Below are 19,764 nucleotides of genomic sequence, written 5' to 3'. Positions count from 1 at the left end.
CCATGTATTCATAAGGAGAGGCAAGGGGTGGGGATGCTACTATTTCAAACTTGACAAGTAGGGGCTAGAGACCCATGGAGCTAAGTTCCTTGAGAACTTCAAGTCCAGGCTATTTGGCTGACTGCTTTCCCTTGTATGAACCTGCTCGAGTCATGAGATCTTCCGGAGAGGCCCTTCTCTTGGTCCCACCCCCATCTCAAGTCTGGTTGGTGGGAACGAGAGAGCGCCTTGTCGGTGGCTGCCCTGCAACTGTGGAACTTCCTGCCCAGGGAAGCCAGAATGGCCTCCTCCCTGCTATCCTTCTGGCAACAGGTTCTATTCAAACATGCTTTTAAAGATGAAGGTATTTAAGATTTAGTTGGGAGGTGCTGTGGTTTTAAACTTTGAATAGGCTTTGATGGATTTTAACTCTAATTTTTTAGTGCTGTTTGTGTTTAATTCTGTTTTAATGGTTGCATATTTGTATATTTTAAATTGTATAGTAATGCTTTATGTCAAGCCACTTTGAGTCCCCTTTGGGGAGATAAAGCAGGGTATTATTATTATTAATAATAATAATAAATTGCAACTGATGTCAAGTTTTTAAGAACAGAGCTAACACATTCAAAAAGCTTTTTTTATTGTTTTTCATGGCCATGCTACTAATGATTTTGTTAAATGTAGTCATTGTTTTGTTTTATTATTTCAGGATTTTTTTTAAAAATTAAATATGAAACCTACATTTATCAAATTTGCAATTTGTTGTGACTTGTAGAAAACATACTATTTTTGAAATGTGGGAAAATGTTGAAGGTATTAGAAATATGCAGATGGGATTGATATGTATGGTTTCATTTATAATTCATTAAAAAGCATAATAGGAGAACAGTTGATTAAGTACTTCTGAGTGCATATTCTATGTAAATGCAATACTTTCCCTAAATTTCCTAGAATTACACCTTTTAGGTATTATTAGATTCAATTTTTTTCTGTAGATTTCAGTTCATTGACTTTTTAAGTTTGGACAAAAATATTCAGACAAGGTTTATTTTATCATTTATGCCTTTCTTCCAATGTATAACTCAGGGCAATTTTCCACATGGATTAATGCAGAATACAGCTACTAATGATGTCTGGTATATCTATTTTTAGCGGAAATTCATTTAATAAATGTTTTTTATTGTTGTATGTAAGCTATTTTGAAATCCTTTTCTACTGAAAGGTGAGATTAAAATACCTATTATGAATTAAAACATGCGGTATACATTTTGCATTTACTCCAGCTAGCTATTAAAATTCAATTTAGCAAATACATTTCATCTTCAAAGAAATTTTTTTAGCATCTCTAATATGGGATATGAATTGATTTATCTGTATATTTCTATGGGTTGCCCAGAAAACTTGTTATGAAATGGCTGTATATGATATTTAAGCAACCTATTTATTGTGTTAACATTTTCTGTGTCTAGCATTTTGAAGGTCTGGCAAATCGTGCTGCTACAACAGGCCATGTTATTGACATCTATGCATGTGCACTGGATCAGACTGGTCTCCTGGAGATGAAATGCTGTCCTAACTTCACAGGGTATGTGATCCCCGGTTAAGATTATATATGAAGGGCTATAAGGCAAAACAGTATTTTTGTGTACTTGGGAAATGCTGCTGAAATAAACCTGCCAGGAAAAATAGCTAAATATTGTGTGAGTTTGTATATATTATTTACACCAGTCTTTACATGAAAGCAAAGTTGTTGCTAAATTTGTTTCAGGAAAAGTAATTTGTGAAAGTGACAGTTTTTTTTTTCCACAAGAGGACTAATTTCTAATACTTCATGGGCTTACTTTGCAAAATCCTGTTTTGAGATCTCTTTATTGTATGTTGCTATTTTAGAAGGCAATTTTAAAAGTAAATTGCACATGAACACTTGCCATAGAATGATGTACTGTATTTGGAAATGTGTGATATGTTTCCTATATTATATTGGGTGGGTCATTTAGAGCTCATTTAGTAACTCATAATCAGTGCTATTGTTTACTCCTGGTCTCCTACAGAGAGAATAGAACTTCTTGATCATAGGGCAATTATTTTCTACAATCTGTGATTCATTTTTGCATTCCAGTCACCTTGGATTATGGTTATATTGATGGGTTTTCCTGAAGTCTTACTGAATAAGATAGAAAGTAGTTCCCATCCAGGAAAGAGTAGTTGATGCATAATAGTTCAATTTTATGAGAGTTTGGTGAGTCTATAGAGAAAAATGATTTTTTTATTTTGTTAAACCAGCATTGTATTGCTATTTATTTGTACCCTGCCTTTTTCTCAGATTTACAGGATACAAAAGACATACAAGTACAATGCAGAAAAATATGCAAAAATCATGTTTAAAATGCTGTTAAACTATCCATACAATTAAAACATGCTCCTTTAAAAATTAAGGATAAAATCAATAATACACAATAAGCTAAGAAATTGCATATCTTGTAAACCAATCAGTTCCCAAAAACCATTGGGATTCAAAGATCTTTAATTCCCATTGAAAAAATGGCAAGGAAGGAGGCATCCTAATGTGTCTAGAAAGGGATTTTCAAAGCCCAGGGCCATGTCTTGCATTCCTATCAAGTATTCCACATATAATTAATTTTTTTCTGAATTGAAACAGTTCACTTAGAACCTTAGAAGCCTGCAAAATAGTTGCTGAACAGCTGTTTGACATCTCCAGTCTTTTCTGAATATTTAGGACCCATGAGAAGGACCTGGCTTGTAGCTTCAGGGGCTGAGGGACAAGGGGCAGTATAGCAGGTGACTCTGCCCAGCTTTTGGCAAGCCCCTGAGCAGTTCATGTTACAGTCTCCTTTCTTAGGATGGTTCTGTGGTCCTCAAGGAAGCCTTTTGAGGGGACTACCAGGATATGATCTTCCACTGATCTCCCTTCTGTTGTTGTGTACAAGCCTTTTGTAATGCCTTTGAGCTGTTGTTATACAAAAGCCATAGAGTTTGTGAATGGTTCTTCAATCATGCTGTCAGTTCTTTATTACGCCATTATTATTTCATGTTCATGACTGACCAGAAGAAGACTTAGAATGCAGATTAATACATTAGCTGCTTTCATAAATTACAACAGTATTTGTTTAAATGTGTTGGCCATTTATAAAAATAGTGTGCTCATGGGCAGTATCATAAGGATATAAGGTGCAGTGGAGGACTTCACAGAACAAGTGTGAGAACATATAGAAATAGTGCCGTCCGACATTTTAATGTCTAGGCCTGAGTTGCAGTATAACTGCTCTATTTTGCGACTCTTACAGTTTTTTGTTATCTTCATGTAGGGGTTACATGGTAATGGGAGATTCTTTCAATACATCCTTGTTCAAACAAACTTTTCAGCGTGTGTTTACCAAAGATGTGCAGGGGCAATTCAAGATGGGATTTGGAGGCACCTTAGAAATTAAGGTAAGATTTGGCATTTACTACAAATATTTTAAAATACCTGCTGTTCTATATCACAACAAAACTGTTGCCGTAAGATATTTAATATTGCTAACAGTAAGTTGCCATTCCAGTTCAGACCTTTAGCCCTAGATTTTATCGTGAAAATAAGCTTTTGAATTTAGAATGACTGTGATCTTGCATTCATTGCTTAGCAGGAGTGTTCATGTTTTCTTGTTTCTACTGTCTAATGTACACAATAGGTAACTGGGTGTATTTTGGATCACTTAGCAGGCATAGCTTATCTTCTAGCATGCTGTGGCATGCTATAGCTAGGTCTGATAGATTCTACTCACAGTACCTGTTGCATGCTCAATAGAAAGCTTTCTCTTTTGCTGGAATAGGGAAACAGTACTGCACATGCTATATAATTTCTTCCTGCCAGTATCACACTTGGGAAGCACAATACAAGATCAAGAGAATAGTATGATATATTTTCATCTGTATGCTATGCTGCTGGAAGCACCTTGAGAAGCAAGCTAATAATGGAGTGGAACCATCGTTTAAAGGAGCTACACATTTTGCCATGCAAATAAGTCAACTAATTTCTGCAATCTTTTCAGAAAAATACATCACCCTGTAGAGCAGTGGTGGGGAACATGTGGTCTTCCAGATGTTTTTGGATTGCAACTACTATCATTTTCTATCATTGACTATACTGTTAATAGCTGGTATAAATTGCTATTTTTGTTCTTCTGATATAGAAACACCAACAGTTGAAATTAGACTGACAATCTGAGTCAGCAAAATGTTTAGTTTCTAATTCTGTATATTCCAGTCTGCAGAATTATAGAGATGGAATATATTTGCAGGTGTTCTAGATTAGATTCCTCCTTTAGGAGGTGGCCCATCATTTTCTTCCCTGAAGAGAGGGTATGAAGCTAAAAACTGAATAGCAAACAACAAACATTTAGAAGGAACAGGGCATATAAATGCCAGAAATGTTTTTAATGGAAGGAATGCATTTAAGAAGGTGTACATTGGTGACATTTGGCTGATCAATTGAATGGTTTAAGAGTGCACTTCTATATATACTTAGTGGGAGCAAATGGATTCAAAGGAGTCATTTGTAGAATTGCAACATATGGATTCCTAGCCTGGCACAAAGACACAATAATGCAAGGAATTCACCTGCAGCTCCTGAAGCCCTGTGCCATTAAAGAACCTTATGCTTCACGTGAGAATGGAGATAAGAAAAGGAATGACAATCAATTGTTCAGCAGTATCCTAGAAGCTGTTTCACTAAAAGAAATACTGTCTAGTTATGTTCTACTCTGTGAGCAGATTGCATCACTTTCTTTCAGCTCAGCTACTGCTAGCACTGCTATTATTGGAAAAATGAAATTATAGGTATGCCAGGCTATAAGATTATCTGCATTTTATAGGAAGATGTTGATTTTATTGTTCTTTTTTTGATTTGTGTAGACCTCAAGAGAAATAAAGATATCTGGAGCTATTGGACCCTGTGTATCACTCAATTCTAAAGGACCTTGTGTGTCAGAAAATGTAAGTTGACTAATCAAAATTTTATTACAGTGATCAGACTCTGTAAAAAATAGGAACAGCCAGACACAGTTATGAAAAAAATCAACAAGCGGTAGTTTATTGAGACACATTTATACCACACATTAAGCCCTGAATGATTTAATTATTCACAGCTCTCTAAAACTCTACCCAGCTTCTCCTCCTGGCTGAATGTCCTGTCTCTAATGCAGCTTTTCCTTGTCTCTAAGCCATATTTTACCTATCTGCCCTCTCTCAGAGAAACCTTAGTTTTGTATCTTTTCTTCCCTATAGTCCCCCTTTTACAGTATTCCCTGACCTGTGTTTGGCTGGCACCAACCAGATTTCCTTAACTCTTCCCTTCACAATGTGCTATAGAAATTATGCTGCTGGTAAAATTTAAGCCACCTTCAGTACCATCCTTGGGAAAAGGTATAGTATAAATCAATTAATACAATACCGTGCAATATAACTTTCCTCCTGAAATCTTGTATAAACTAGTATGTGGTTATTTTCAAATGTAAAGTTTTCCAAAGTCCTCCAGACTTCAAATTGTGTGGCTGGTTTACAAAATCTGATGCCCTTTTTAATCAAAGTCTTTTCTTATGTAGAAATCCTCTAGATACAGGGTGAATTGCCTTTACTTGGAAATCCCAAATCTGAATTATTTCAATCGTAAACCTTTTTGCTGCCACCCACCAATTCTATGTTTGGGGACAGGGGGCTAGTGACATGTCCAGTGCCTGCTGAGGTTTTCCTTCAATTAGTCCTTTCACAGTAAACAAGGAAAGTGAGGACTGTTATTGGGTTTCTACTCCATTGGTGGAATGGGCTCCTTGAAGGTGAAGCTTGAAAGGCACTAGATGTGTGAGTAACATAGTTTCCCCCATTCATAATTCAAATAGTCCTATTCCACAATCTGAAAAAAAATCCAAAAAACTTCTGATCAGATAACGGAGACACAACCTATACTGCTCTTGTTAAACATTGTGTCATTACAATCTTATCTTGTTGGTTGTAGCGTATCATATTAGATAAAAATGCAATATATATCTTCAACCAATGCATTGTCAAACTGACAAATACTTTGGTGAGGGGTAAGATGCTTTAGAGTTTATTAAATAGGGATTATTTGATCCCTTGTGGTAATTCCTTGCTTACACAATCACATATCTAGTCATTAGATTGCCATCTTGCAGGAGAGAGTTTGGTCTTTTTCTTGAATGTGTGGTAATAACATCTAACTGTTATATTGAAAAGTTCGTTAACTTATAGATGCTACAGTTTTTTATTTTATGAAATGAATGCACCAATCTTAGCATTCTTAACCAAATTAAGTGTAAACATCAGAATGAACATGCATTGGATTAGACTGTAATACAGCTACTGCCTTGAATCTGTATAGAGAAGCACCCTTTGCCACACAGGTTTGTAAAAAGAGAATCATGTAAGGGTTGTTTTATGTTTTCTGGTCTGTATGGCCATGTTTCAGAAGTATTATCTCCTTACGTTTCGCCCACATCTATGGCAGGATGCCTCCCATAGATGTGGGCGAAACGTCAGGAGAGAATACCCTGTAATCCCGGCTATGAAAGCGTTCGACAAAGAATCCTGTAATTTCCTTCTGTTTTCCTCCTCCTGGTGTCACTGGTGAGCAGCTGCTGCAAATTTTGTCATCTCATTACAGAGAGTGACAATCTGTCAAAAATAAATAAATCTATTGTAGCCTAATAACTCAGTCAGGGGCTTCTAGTAGTTATTGTCACACATCTCAAACTTTTGCTTGTGTGTTTTTTAATTTTTTTCTCTAGGAAATAGGAACAGGAGGTACATGTCAGTGGAAGATTTGTGGACTTCATCCTCACACAACTCTAGGATTGTATTTTGAGGTGGTTAATCAGGTAAGAGAAACATTTGATAGAACACATGGTTTAGAACAGAATAACAGATTGTGGTACCTCTTACAACTTTACTTTTAAGAGCTCCAAAAATATTTTTGTTTCAAGTGAAGGTAGTCTAATGGTCAGTTGTGTTACTATTCAAATGGATGCATTTACTTTAGCTATTGCTATTTAGAGAGAAGCATAATACATTACTTAATTATACTAAACCTGATTTTAATATTCAGAATCTTCCATATTAATATTTGGATCTCCCCTTCTCCCTTTTCCTAAAGTGTTCTTTCTGGGAATCTATTGCCAGAAAGCTGTTTCCAGAAGCTGGACAGAAACCTCACTTACCTTTTTGTATAAATGACATTTGCACCCTACAGAGCACTTTTCAAATCAATTTGTCAGATGATTTTCACCTTTAAAAAAAGATTGGCAGTGATGAAGAACTGTATCTGATGATAATTCTGAACAATGTTCTATTGTTTTTCTTCATTTAATTTACTGGCCTTTTCCCTTTCAAATAGCACAATGCTCCAATTCCTCAGGGTGGACGGGGCGCCATTCAGTTTGTGACTCAATACCAGCATTCAAGTGGGCAGAGGCGTATTAGAGTCACTACTATTGCCAGAAAGTAAGTTTTAGGTTCTGATGTATTGATCTAGAATAAGCACACCATCTAAGCAACTATATTTTATTTTAATTTAAATACAGATTTCAATAGTATCGTATTAGTATGCAATAGTGCTTTCTGTATTTCAGTTTCTGTAAAGCCGGACCTCCAAATTTTGCTACTTTCCTCTCAACATGGCAGCCCCTATATCCCCTCAAAAGCTGCTCCTAAAGACTTGGGAAACATTCTGGGATAATACTGGTTATAATGCAAAGGGAGGTGATGGGTTATGGATATGAATGAAAATCAGGTATCTAGTCTTGACCAAGTGGAAGTGTTTCTGCTAGACCAATGTCGATTTTATGTATGTATATGTTATGTCTGGAGCAGCATAATGTAGTGGTTTGAGGATTGGACTTTGAAGACCAGAATTCAATCCCCTGCTTAGCTATGGGAACCCACTGGGGAAAGTCAAACTAAATCAGTCTCAGGAGTCAAAGGCAACCCTCTGAATAGATCTTGCCAAGAAAATGCTGTGATAGGGTTGCCATAAGTTAGAAACCATTTGAAGATGCACAGCAACAAATATATACTATGTATGTTACACCACGTTGTATTATATATGACATTCTATATTATTAATTTACATTATATTACCTTGAGCAAAGCTATTACTGTAAGATTAAGTTTTGCTATGCTTGAGAAAACATCCAATAGAGCAATCTATTGCTTGTACATTATGGCAAAATTACAAGTTCTTAGAATTAATATGTCCTATTTTTTTTTTAAAAAAAACAAATATTAAGTTACCAGAGTGGGAGATAATGCAAGCAGTGACTTACCTTGGTTGTTATTTCTTCTAAAGAAGGATGAATTATTCATGGCATGGGGTTCAAACGCTTGCATTTGCTATGTAATGTGCTCTCTCAGTATTTTATACTTCAGTTGTGTGAGGATTTTTTTTTTAATTTTAAAGATTTGGGAAAGCAATCTGTATTTGAATTGCTGTTGAATTGCTAAGTATCTTCTGAAATGTGATAAAATAATTGCTATTGTTTTGCAGTTGGGCAGATGCCCAGACACAGATTCAAAACATCGCTGCTTCTTTTGACCAGGAGGCAGCTGCCATCCTTATGGCCAGACTGGCAGTGTATCGGGCCGAGACTGAGGAAGGACCTGATGTGCTTCGGTGGTTGGACAGACAGCTTATCAGACTGGTAAGGCTGTAGAAATGCTTTAAATTAGTTTTCTTTCTAAGCTTAGATATGTTTGGTGTCATTTACCTTTTGTCCTAGAAATTTCCTTTAGAAAGATAAAAAGTGGGCTTTTAACCTACACACTCTCCCGGAAGATCTCTTGAATTCTCTTTCTAAAATATAAATAGATGAACACAGACAGAAAGCTGGGAGACACTCTGTGTCTGACCTGGTTAGGTTGTTGATACGATGCCATTTGTGCAATTAGACATTGGATAAATGATTTATTTTTGAAAGTTAATAGCTGGTGGAACGCCCTCATCTCTTGGCCCACGGCCCTTTTTACTCTTAATCTCTTGTAACAGTCTTGATCTGGTTTTTGTGTCTGTCTTGAAAACTATTATTCTGTCCAAAGCCTGCTGTTTGTAGTAGAAGGAAATATCCATTAATGCTGATGAAAACCTTACTTATATTTCAAATAGGCACGTAGTTCCTGACCCAAATTAGTTCCCTGGATCTGTCAATTTCTTGATATGGTGCTTAAGTACCGAGTTTTCAAGGATTGTTGGGCTGTAGTTCTCACTAGTTCTGGGCACATAGGTATTAGCTAGGATAATGAAAGTTGTAGTCCAACAACATATAGAAGACCACATGCTACTTATTGCCGACTTAAAAGAAACATGTATATACTATTTCTGAATATCTTGTAACAATAACAAAAGTGCCACACTAAGCTCTTGGCATTTTTTTTTTCAATTTTCAGTGTCAGAAATTTGGAGAGTATCACAAGGATGATCCAAGCTCCTTCAGATTTTCAGAAACATTCTCTCTTTATCCACAGGTAGGAAGGAATTGAAATAGAGAATATTCATATTTAATTGAATCTTCATTGCATAATGCTAAATGCCCTTGATGGGTACAAATACATTGTTACTTACTTTTAAAAACATGCAAATCAAGACTTGGGATCATGTGCTCTCAAACGATCTGTGCATTTTCTGGTTTTGTCTTTTGTCAATACAGAGGATTCAGTCTGGGAGGACAAATGTACCTTTTGTGAACATTGGTCTTGCATCTCCTTTCAGAGTAAATAGTAGTAAAATGTATTGGCAACGTAACAGCTTTCTTTTAGTGAGCCATTGGAATTCCATTGTATTTAAGAATCCGCTTCTTAGGTGTAAGTTTTTTGTATTTTGAAATATAGATGGCTGTATTATACACAGTCTAATTTGGACGTGGCTGGTGATGGCACCAAAAGTGCATAATTTTCATGCAAAATAGGGTTTCCATAAAAGAAAACTTATTGCATAGAAAATCTTGGTGCATTCTGGCATTTTGGAATAATTTAAATTTTCACTTGTTGCACTGTTTCCTCATGGTTGTTCTTTGACTTTCTATTTTACAGTTTATGTTCCATTTAAGAAGATCGCCTTTCTTACAAGTTTTCAACAACAGTCCTGATGAAAGTTCCTATTATCGACATCATTTCATGCGACAGGATCTGACTCAATCACTTATAATGGTTCAGCCAATCCTCTACGCCTATTCTTTCAATGGACCCCCAGAGGTATGCCAGTGCCAAATTAGTCAGAAGAAAGCAAAGGGGACTGTTTTTGCTTATACCTGTATCATTTGTGTATATTGAGGAGGGGGAACAAACAGATTGCCCATTTTTGGCCACAACCAAAGCAGCAGTCATTTTTAAAAAAAAATAGAACAATTAAGAAACTAATACATGTCAAAAGGCAAATCTGAAAATGATTAGCGGTCAATCAGTCTTTCTTCATTATGGTCCATGACCAGCACAAAGTGGGGCACAAACGCCCTGGGAAGGGGAAAACACAGTTCCCTATTAAGCAGTTATAAAAGAACAGATTAGAAAATAGTTTGAAATCACAGTATAAAAACACAGATTAATATAGCAGGTATGGAACAGAGGTGGGGGGGGGGGGGAGACCGGGGAGGTACACTAAAGGGGACGGGAGGGGCGAATTACAAGTCTAGTAGCATTTCAGCTGTAACAAGTTGCTCTAGCTACAGTTGCTATCGATTATGAGTATATAGCCATTTCAAGGGATTTTCTCCCTTATGCTAAATCCCTAAAAGTCATGCCTAAACCTGAGAGCGATCTTTTCCCAGTTCTCTCCAATTAAACTCCTTTTCTCAGGAAACTCACTTAACGGAATCCTATTACCCTCTTCTTCTGCCAACTGAAAGATCCTATAATCGAGCCAACCAAAAAATGACTGAGCTGTTGGCCACAGATTAGAGATTTCCATTCCAAAAGACGATGGGGGTGTTTGACAAAAACAAGATACACAGTGCTCACACCCTTTGTTTTACATGAGAATTGTGTTTCTTGAACATGACACAACACCGCTGTCCAAAGCAGCCTGCCTACCTCAGTCTATACTTTGAACCTGGGAGAAGGCGGGTGGCCACCAGAGGGAGATGCCTCACTCAATTTGGAAGTCTTTGTATAAGGTTCACATTTGAGCTTTGTGGTTGGGAAATTATAATCACTTCTAAATGTTGTATAAGTTTTAAATATATCTGACATGACTGAGTTTTTAAACATAATTTGATTATTCTGCATGATTATTTGACATTTGTTCTTCTTTCTGTTAGCCTGTTCTTTTAGACAGTAGTAGTATTTTGCCTGATCGCATTCTGCTCATGGACACCTTTTTCCAGATCCTTATTTATCATGGAGAGGTAAGATCAAATCACCAATTTCCGTATTTTGATTTTGGGATATATTTATTAAGAATAAATAAATGTAACCCCCACATGTGCAGACAGGAATATATCAGATAATTTCCAGTGCAGTGTCAATATTTAAAAATAGGTTGTTAAGACTACTTGTTTCTGGAAAAGGGGGGCGAACAGGCTTGTTAGGTGTGTGGAACTTTTTACAAATTTTTTCTGAATATACAGTCGAGTCTCACTTATCCAAGATAAACGGGCCGGCAGAACCTTGGATAAGCGAAAATGTTGGATAATAAGGAGGGATTAAGAAAAAAGCCTATTAAACATCAAATTAGGTTATGATTTTACAAATTAAGCATCAAAACACCATGTTTTACAATAAATTGACAGAAAAGGCAGTTCAATACACAGTAATGTTATGTAGTAATTACTGTATTTACGAATTTAGCACCAAAACATTGCAACATTTACTACAAAAACATTGACTACTAAAAGGCAGACTGCCTTGGATAATACAGAACCTTGGATAAGTGAAGCTTGGATAAGTGAGACTCTATTGTACCTCAGTCTGATCATTTTACAGACTTCTCTGGGCTTTTGTTTTACACCATGGATGAGCTGTGTCCTCTACTTTGCTTTTCTCCGCTAGTCTCTTACAAAATACATTTGTAGGTAAGGGCCGCATAGCATCAAGATTATTGTGGCAGGATGCCTACTTCTGTTCTTGAACAATCTATCAAAGATTTTGCTTAAATACTTGAAATGTGAATTCTGGACAGCTAATACATTTTTACCAGCTGTAGTCATGGAAGTATGTTCAGTTGTCAATAAATAATGCATATTCTTAAACAATTTTAGTTAATGTGGATAATGTAACTGATTGTAAGTTGTGTGGTGTAGTAGTTTGAGTGTTGAACTAGGACTTTTCGGAAACTAGAGTCTGGATCACTGCTCAGCCATAGAAACCCACTGGGTGATCCCCGGGCATGGCACATTCTCTCAGCCTCAAAGGAAGGCAGTGGTAAACTTTTTTTTAAACAAATCTTGCCAAGAAAATTCCATGTTAGGTTCTTCTTAGGGTTACCATAAGTGAAAAACAATCGAAGGCAAACAAACATTACAAATAAATCATTGACATTGACATTGAGACCAGGCATCAAATATAATGGAAGACAAGCATATGAAACACAGAGAGTAAGAGAACTGTTGCTTGAAAACTTTTGGAAAAATTATGTGATTGTTATTTCATACTGGAATATCATTTTTGATTAATTCCTTCAGTAACTGATAATTACTGGTAAAACATAAATTAACTGACTTCTTCCCTGAGATTTCTACTTTCCAATCTAAATTCTTAGTAATATACAGCTTGTTCTTGAAATAATAAAACTTTATTCTTAAATTATTATTCTACAGACTATAGCTCAATGGCGCAAGTCAGGCTATCAAGACATGCCCGAGTATGAAAACTTCCGTCACTTGCTCCAGGCTCCATCCGATGATGCACAGGAAATTCTTCATTCCAGATTTCCAATGCCACGTTACATTGATACAGAGCATGGTGGTAGTCAGGTAAATTAATGCTAGTTTAAAATTATAGAAACATGCTGCTAAAACAAGTAAGACTACATCAAAAATGGCCTTGCTGGCTGAGCACTGGGATGTCCCTGGGGATTTATCAACTGTGTGAAGTTGAGAAATGCTTTTTTAGAAAGAAAAAGGACAGATGCAAACCCCTTAAGACTCAAAGGATCTCACCTTCCCCACTGAAACAGGAGAATGGGGGAGAGGAAGGGGAGACATTGCATACCCCAGCAACGTTGTCATGCAAGCAAATGCGGACAGAAACCACTCTGATTTACTTCTTAAAATACTATTTAATAATAATAACAACAACAACAACAACTTTATTTTTATATCCCACCACGATCTCCCCGAAGGGATTAGGGGCAGCATACATGGGAACCAAGACCAGCATAAACAAAGATTATATGCTAAAACACAATTAAAAACATAATAACACATAAACAATCTAATTAAAATAATTAAAAACAGCAGAGTAAAAACATCAAAAAATACATCAACCAACATCAACAAACAGTAAACAGGACATGGTGGGCATGATCAGATTCGAGAGGGTGGGGCAAGGACTTGTGCAAAACGCAGACTATAGGGCCAGGCTGGGAGTATAGTGCTTAAAAAAACCGAATAAATTAGGGCTAGGCAGACCTGATCAGGGACTAAAACTGTCATTCAGTAACACTGGAACATCCAGGTTTTCAAGTACTTGCAGAAGGTGGACAGAATGGGGGCTAATCTAATCTCCCTGGGGAGGGAGTTCCAGAGCTGGGGGGCCACCACCAAGAAAGCCCTCTCTCTCGTCCCCACCAACTTTGCTTGTGATGGTAGCGGGAGCGAGAGAAGGGCCTCCCCGGAAGATCTTGGAGCCCATGCCAGTTCATAGGGGAAAATATGGTTGCAAAGATAGGCAGAGCCCAAACTGTTTAGGGCTTTGTAGGTAATAACCTGCACTTTGAATTAGGACCAGAAACCTATCGGCAGCCAATGGAGCTGCTTTAGTTAGAGGCATCATCGACTCCCTATAACTAGCTCCAGTTAGCAACCCCACATAGAGTGCATTGCAGTAATCCAGCAGGTCAAATATACCCAGAAACAAGTCTAACATTTGAGACACAGAAATGTATGGTGGCCAGTGTTTTCAATCTAAATATAGGCTCAAAGTATTTTAAAAAATATAACCTGGCAGTCACTTACTGCAGGCTACTTAAACAGCTTCTTCAAGGCAGTGTGCAAACAGCAGGCCAGAAATATAATCATTCCTACCATATGAAGCCATAACATTTTCATGTTGACATGTAAATGGTGAGTGTAATAATTATTCAGAAGAATAATTTTATTTTATTTTTTCTCTCCAAAGGCCCGTTTTCTGCTTTCCAAAGTTAACCCATCTCAGACACATAACAATATGTATGCCTGGGGACAGGTAAGTTTCAGTATGGTTAGTGAAACCCTGACAATAGAAGTATGCTGCTGTTTATGTCAAATCTGTTTTTTCCCCCTTAACATAGAAACAAAGATACTTAAAATTAATGTTAAACAATATAGTATACCATAGTTTACAGTCCAAGTTATAGAAATGCTTTTTGCTATCCTCAGAAATAATTCTCATTCATAGCTTGGTTTCAAGACTTTTCCTATATATAAAAACAAATATAAAAGTATTTTTGCAATTAACAGTTTTATTGTACAAAAGGCAATATATAAATAAATGGGGAGGGAGAGGGGCAGTTTGTGCAATGAAATTAAAATGTTGAAGCCGGAGCAAGCATGCAAAGGTGCAACTGCTCTATCCTTCTTGGCAGTAGCTCATCCATTTTCTCCTTTCCTTTCTAACACCTAGTACTTTGTTCATTTGTGAGAGAGATGGGTTGCAGTCTATTAGACAAGGAGTAGAAGGGAAGGGAACTGTGCATAATGTTCTGTCTAATTATATGCAGCCATTATAGGAGCACTGGCTGTCCAGGACACAACAGCACTGAATGCCTGATGGAGAATTGTTGCTGCTTAACACTACAGTGCTGGTTGTCAATAGGCCAGTGATTTACATGGCAAATGCATTATACTATATTCCAGCTTAAGCTGTGCTAAAATGGGTAATGCCTGTGTCCTTGATATCTTGTTTATGATTTCTTGGATCAGTTGTAGTGGTAACAGGACTGATACTACAGTAAACCTTGGGTTCACCCATCAGTCAGGTATCAAATCAAGGGAAATGTGAAGATATATTGGATATTTTAACCCTATACAGTATTCATCTGACTTTGGATTCCATAGTATATATTCACATGAAATATTCTAGGTCTTCATAATCCGTGAATGTGGCATTAGATCTTTAAAAAAATCTCTTTCGTTATAGGAATCTGGAGCACCCATTCTTACAGATGATGTCAGTCTGCAAGTATTCATGGACCATTTGAAGAAACTTGCTGTATCAAGTGCTGCCTAAAGGAGTGTGTGGAGTGCTAGTGATACTGACAATATCTGAATTACTGTTTCAGCTACATTTTACATTTTATGTAATTGCAAAATGGATGCTCTGATGTGTGCGAGCTGCCTAGCTACATCTTAAAGCTACATAATTTTCAAGAGAGCCCATTTATTATAAAAGGCCTAAGTACAAGCAACAGTTTTGAAAAGCAAAATGAATTGGGATTTAATCAGACAAAAGTTTTTGTGGTTTCAAAGATTATATTGTAATTTGTTTTAGTTTGCTGATTATAATTTTGTACTATCTTTTATATCTTAATGGTGCACAATCTTATTCTGGCTTGCACTGCAAAGACATTGCAAACATAATGTTTAAAAAGGTCCATTGTCATCTCTGGGCTACTGTGATTTTCCCTGATGTTATTTTTCATCCTTATTCCCTTGGGCTAGAAAAGAACAAAGAAACTGACTATAAAAGACGATAAATCCATATTTTTGGAAATCTGAAAGTATTTATTTTCTGTAATCAGCTATACATTGATGGTTTAATAAGAGGATTTTTTTGTTCTTGTGTTTGGATTGAGAATTCGTTTCTAACTAAAGAAGCTGAACAAACAAAAATGGATGAAGACTTGCTAGTTATTCAGATTTTACATTCTCTTGATAATCTCTGGCAAAGTTTGTAAGTGATAGTTAGTTGAAACACTATTATATCTGGCTGCTTTCAGAACAGATAAAAATTGAAATCCTGCACCTGTCAGGAGAGTATAGTTATGGGGAAATACACACACTACAATACCATAAACTAAAAGCATATTGCTGCCTCTTTCCACAAGTAAGGAAGACTTTTTATGATAGCCATATACTATTATGACATTGTGTGGTTCTTGTTTGGTTTGGTTTCTGTTTTGTTATAAATTATGCAGTTTGCGATTCTCGTTAAAACAGTATTACACCGTACATACTGCAATTGTAATAAATCTGGTAATGCTCAGTTGAGATGTGTTTCCTTAAAAACAAGCAAATTCACCTTTTAATAATAAAGTTTTTAAGTACAGAACTGATCGTTTCATCGTCAAAGCTGTTTCTTCCCACACTACATGGGTTTGATGACTCACCCATTTGGTCAATGAAGAAAACTGTTACTGCTTAAATCAAAACCTCAATTTTATGTTGTGGCTTCGTAAAAGGCATCTACTTACAGAATATATGAGCCCACCTTGTAGGTTGTTTCGTATTAGTGTAAGTTCCATCTGTAAAGAGAAAGAGGACATGAATTGAGACAAGCTGAAATGGAGCTAGTGATAGGATGTAGCTCCCAAAAAAGGGTAATGCAATATAATAATGCAATATATCTCCCAAACTACTACACCGATTGCTACAAAATTTGGACACAATGTAGCATTTGAACTAATGAGTGTTTTAAGGTATTCACATACCTACCATCACAAACCTGTCACACCTTAGATAAAACCATGCCCCTTAGCAGTGGCCAGTCAGTCTCCTCCCTTAGCAACCGTCGTACCAGACGGCTCTTCCCTTTAGCAGCGGGGCTAGCAATGGCCAAGCAGTCTCCTCCCTTTAGCAACTGGCATGGGTGGGGTTGCAAGGGATGGTTAGGCCCACCTCCTTGCCGGTCAGTTTGACGCCTGGATGTTTTACCATCCTGTGGGAGGCTTCTCTTTATATATCTGTGGAAGGTCCAGGGTGGGAGAAAGAATTATTTTCTGCTTGAGCCAAGTGTGAATGTTGCAATTGGCCAGCTTGTTTAGCATTGAAAGCCTTGCAGGCTTCTTCCTGCCTGGGGGAATCCTTTGTTGGGAGGTGTTAGCTGGCCCTGATTGTTTCATGTCTGGTATTCCTCTGTTTTCTGAGTGGTGTTCTTTATTTACTGTCCTGATTTAGAGTTTTTAAATACTGGTACCAGATTTTCAATAATAGGGAGGAGGAGGCACTGGCCTCTCCCAGCAAGAAAATAACAGGGGGTGTGGCCAATGAGAAAGCTATGCCGCCAGTCATTCTCCCCAAGGGGAGGGCAGAGAAAGAGATCTAAATCTATCCATCTATCTATGTTTACACTCAGATGCAATCTTTAGAATTCTACGCTTTACATCAGGACACCGATTGCTTATCACGTGGATAGTAATATGTTCTGTGTTCCAGAGTCGCCAAACCAGACAGTTTCCATATCTGCACAGACAATGGAACCACCACAAATATTGCCTACCCACAAGCATAGTGAAAACACATATATCTGAAATCTACTCTTTCTCTATCCTTTCATTTCCATTGAACCAGACTGGGCCACAACAACATCTGGCCAGATACAGCTAGTAGTAGTAGTAGTAGTAGTAGTAATAATAATTTTATTTCTTACCCGCTTCTCCTCGTGGCTCAAGGCAGGTTACAGCATAGTTAAAACACACAAACACCACAAAGATTCTATAAATACACACATTAAATGTATTTCTACAAAAGATACACACCAAAACATCTTGCTACAAAATACATATTAAAATACACAGAACACAGACATTAAAACACCAGATACAAGTTTAAAATTCATGATTAAAACTGGCTGGGTAGGCCTGCCGAAAGAGAGAGGCCTTTAGGTGGTTTTCAAATTTTGACAGCTCATTTAGCTGTTGGGACTCTTCTGGCAGGTTGTTCTATGGTCTTGATCTGCATCAAAGAGATAGTGCTAAATCTTAGAAGGAAAATAGTTCTGCTTTGTTTGCATTAAGTCATATTGTCTGTGTTGGGTCTTGCATTGAGTACTATATTATCCAGTATAAAAAAGTCAAGATCTTTTGGGGATGGGTAGAATTCTGTGAGGAAGTGTTTGAGCTGGGTATTTATATCTTGGTGAAGAAAATATTAAGTGGAGAAATGTTTACTTCAAATATCTGAAAATCCTTTACGTAAAAAGCTTTCTGCTCTTCTAAACCATGAGAGCTGTTTGGCAGAAGAAAAGTCTTTGTGCGTTCTTCACTGGAGGTACTTCCATCTTTACATCCTTGCAAAGCCTGCATTAACTGGGCTGATTCCAGGATACCTTCTAATTTTATGATTCTATGAAAACAGTATACTCTGAAATTTGCAATTGGGACCATGGCAGTTGAAAGTGAAATCAGTGCTGTAATTGTACAGTGCAAAAAGTATTGTGTATCTGATGAGTTAATTTTTTTAAATTTCCAATTTTGAATTCCCCACCTAGCATGGCTACTGTAGTCCAATTGTAGTACATTATAGTCCAAAAAATAATAATGCCCAAACACTGCTGTGTGACTTATCTACAGGGCACCACTTATTAAAAGTGAAGTAGCTGATAGGTGGTAGAAAATCATTTTCAACCATCTCTATTTATACAGATGTATATGATTAGAAAGGTTTGGGTGAAACCTAAAATAGTGTATTGAATACACCAAATAATTTGAAGAGTGGCGACAGAACAGGAAAGAGTGGGTGAGAACTCCAATATACTGATGATAATGTAGTCTGTCCTCTCAACCCTGTTATACGCCTGCAAAATGTAGACCATCTACAGATGTCACACCCAAGTTCTGGAACAATTCCATTAGCATTGCCTCTGAAAAATTCTGCAAATCTCTTGGGAAGACAGGCGAACAAATGTCAATGTTCTGGAAGATGCAAAGACCATCAACATTTAAGCAATGATATTTTGCCATCAACTTTGCTAGACTGGCCATGTTGTCTGAATGCTTGATCACCCTCTCCCAAAGCAGTTATTATACGCTCATCTCAAGAATGGAAAATGGAATGTTGGTGGACAGGAAAAGAGATTTAAAGATGGGCTTAAAGCTAACCTTAAAAACTGTAGCATAGACACTGAGAACTGGGAAGCCCTGGCCCTTGAGCGTTGAGGTCAGCTGTTACCAACAGTGTTGTGTAATTCAAAGAGGCACAAATGGAGATCAAGAGGGAGAAACGTGTCAAGAGGAAGGTACATCAAACCAACCCTGACCAGGACCGCCTTCCATCTGGAAATTAACATCTTCACTGCGAAATAACATGCAAATCAAGAATAGAAATGTACAATCACCTATGGACCCACCACCAAGACTCTACACTTGGAAGGCAATCATACACGGACGTGAGAGATCACCCATGATTAATTTTCCCCTAACCCAGTGGTTCTCAACCTGGGGTCCCCAGATGTTTTTGGCCTTCAACTCCCAGAAATCCTAACAGTTGGTAAACTGGCTGGGATTTCTGGGAGTTGTAGGCCAAAAACATCTGGGGACCCCAGGTTGAGAACCACTGCTCTAACCTCACAGTCTACAATTCTACCTATATGTATTGTGTACATACATAAAATATGGGATCACACTTTCTACATCTGAAGAAGTGAACTGTAGGC

At 37.2% G+C, this 19,764-nt stretch overlaps 1 protein-coding gene across 1 annotated transcript in view; it reads left to right on the top strand.

Moving 5' to 3' along the window:
• sec23a (SEC23 homolog A, COPII coat complex component) overlaps positions 1 to 16,443 on the top strand; it is a 30,707-nt gene extending 14,264 nt beyond the window's left edge. Inside the window, exons 9-20 of the mRNA XM_008125926.3 lie at positions 1,449 to 1,564; positions 3,306 to 3,429; positions 4,891 to 4,971; positions 6,780 to 6,869; positions 7,385 to 7,491; positions 8,534 to 8,687; positions 9,430 to 9,507; positions 10,072 to 10,233; positions 11,295 to 11,381; positions 12,792 to 12,947; positions 14,314 to 14,379; positions 15,313 to 16,443. Coding sequence (XP_008124133.1) covers positions 1,449 to 1,564; positions 3,306 to 3,429; positions 4,891 to 4,971; positions 6,780 to 6,869; positions 7,385 to 7,491; positions 8,534 to 8,687; positions 9,430 to 9,507; positions 10,072 to 10,233; positions 11,295 to 11,381; positions 12,792 to 12,947; positions 14,314 to 14,379; positions 15,313 to 15,402 — 1,311 coding nt within the window. The 3' untranslated portion in view covers positions 15,403 to 16,443. The remainder of the gene's footprint in view (positions 1 to 1,448; positions 1,565 to 3,305; positions 3,430 to 4,890; positions 4,972 to 6,779; positions 6,870 to 7,384; positions 7,492 to 8,533; positions 8,688 to 9,429; positions 9,508 to 10,071; positions 10,234 to 11,294; positions 11,382 to 12,791; positions 12,948 to 14,313; positions 14,380 to 15,312) is intronic.
• The last annotated feature ends 3,321 nt before the right edge of the window (positions 16,444 to 19,764 follow it).

The sequence above is a fragment of the Anolis carolinensis genome, chromosome 1, assembly GCF_035594765.1.
Source record: "Anolis carolinensis isolate JA03-04 chromosome 1, rAnoCar3.1.pri, whole genome shotgun sequence".
NCBI classification, from domain to species: Eukaryota; Metazoa; Chordata; class Lepidosauria; order Squamata; family Dactyloidae; genus Anolis; species Anolis carolinensis.
The sequence above is the reverse complement of the archived record's forward strand: the minus strand, read 5'-3'. Positions and strand labels throughout refer to the sequence as shown.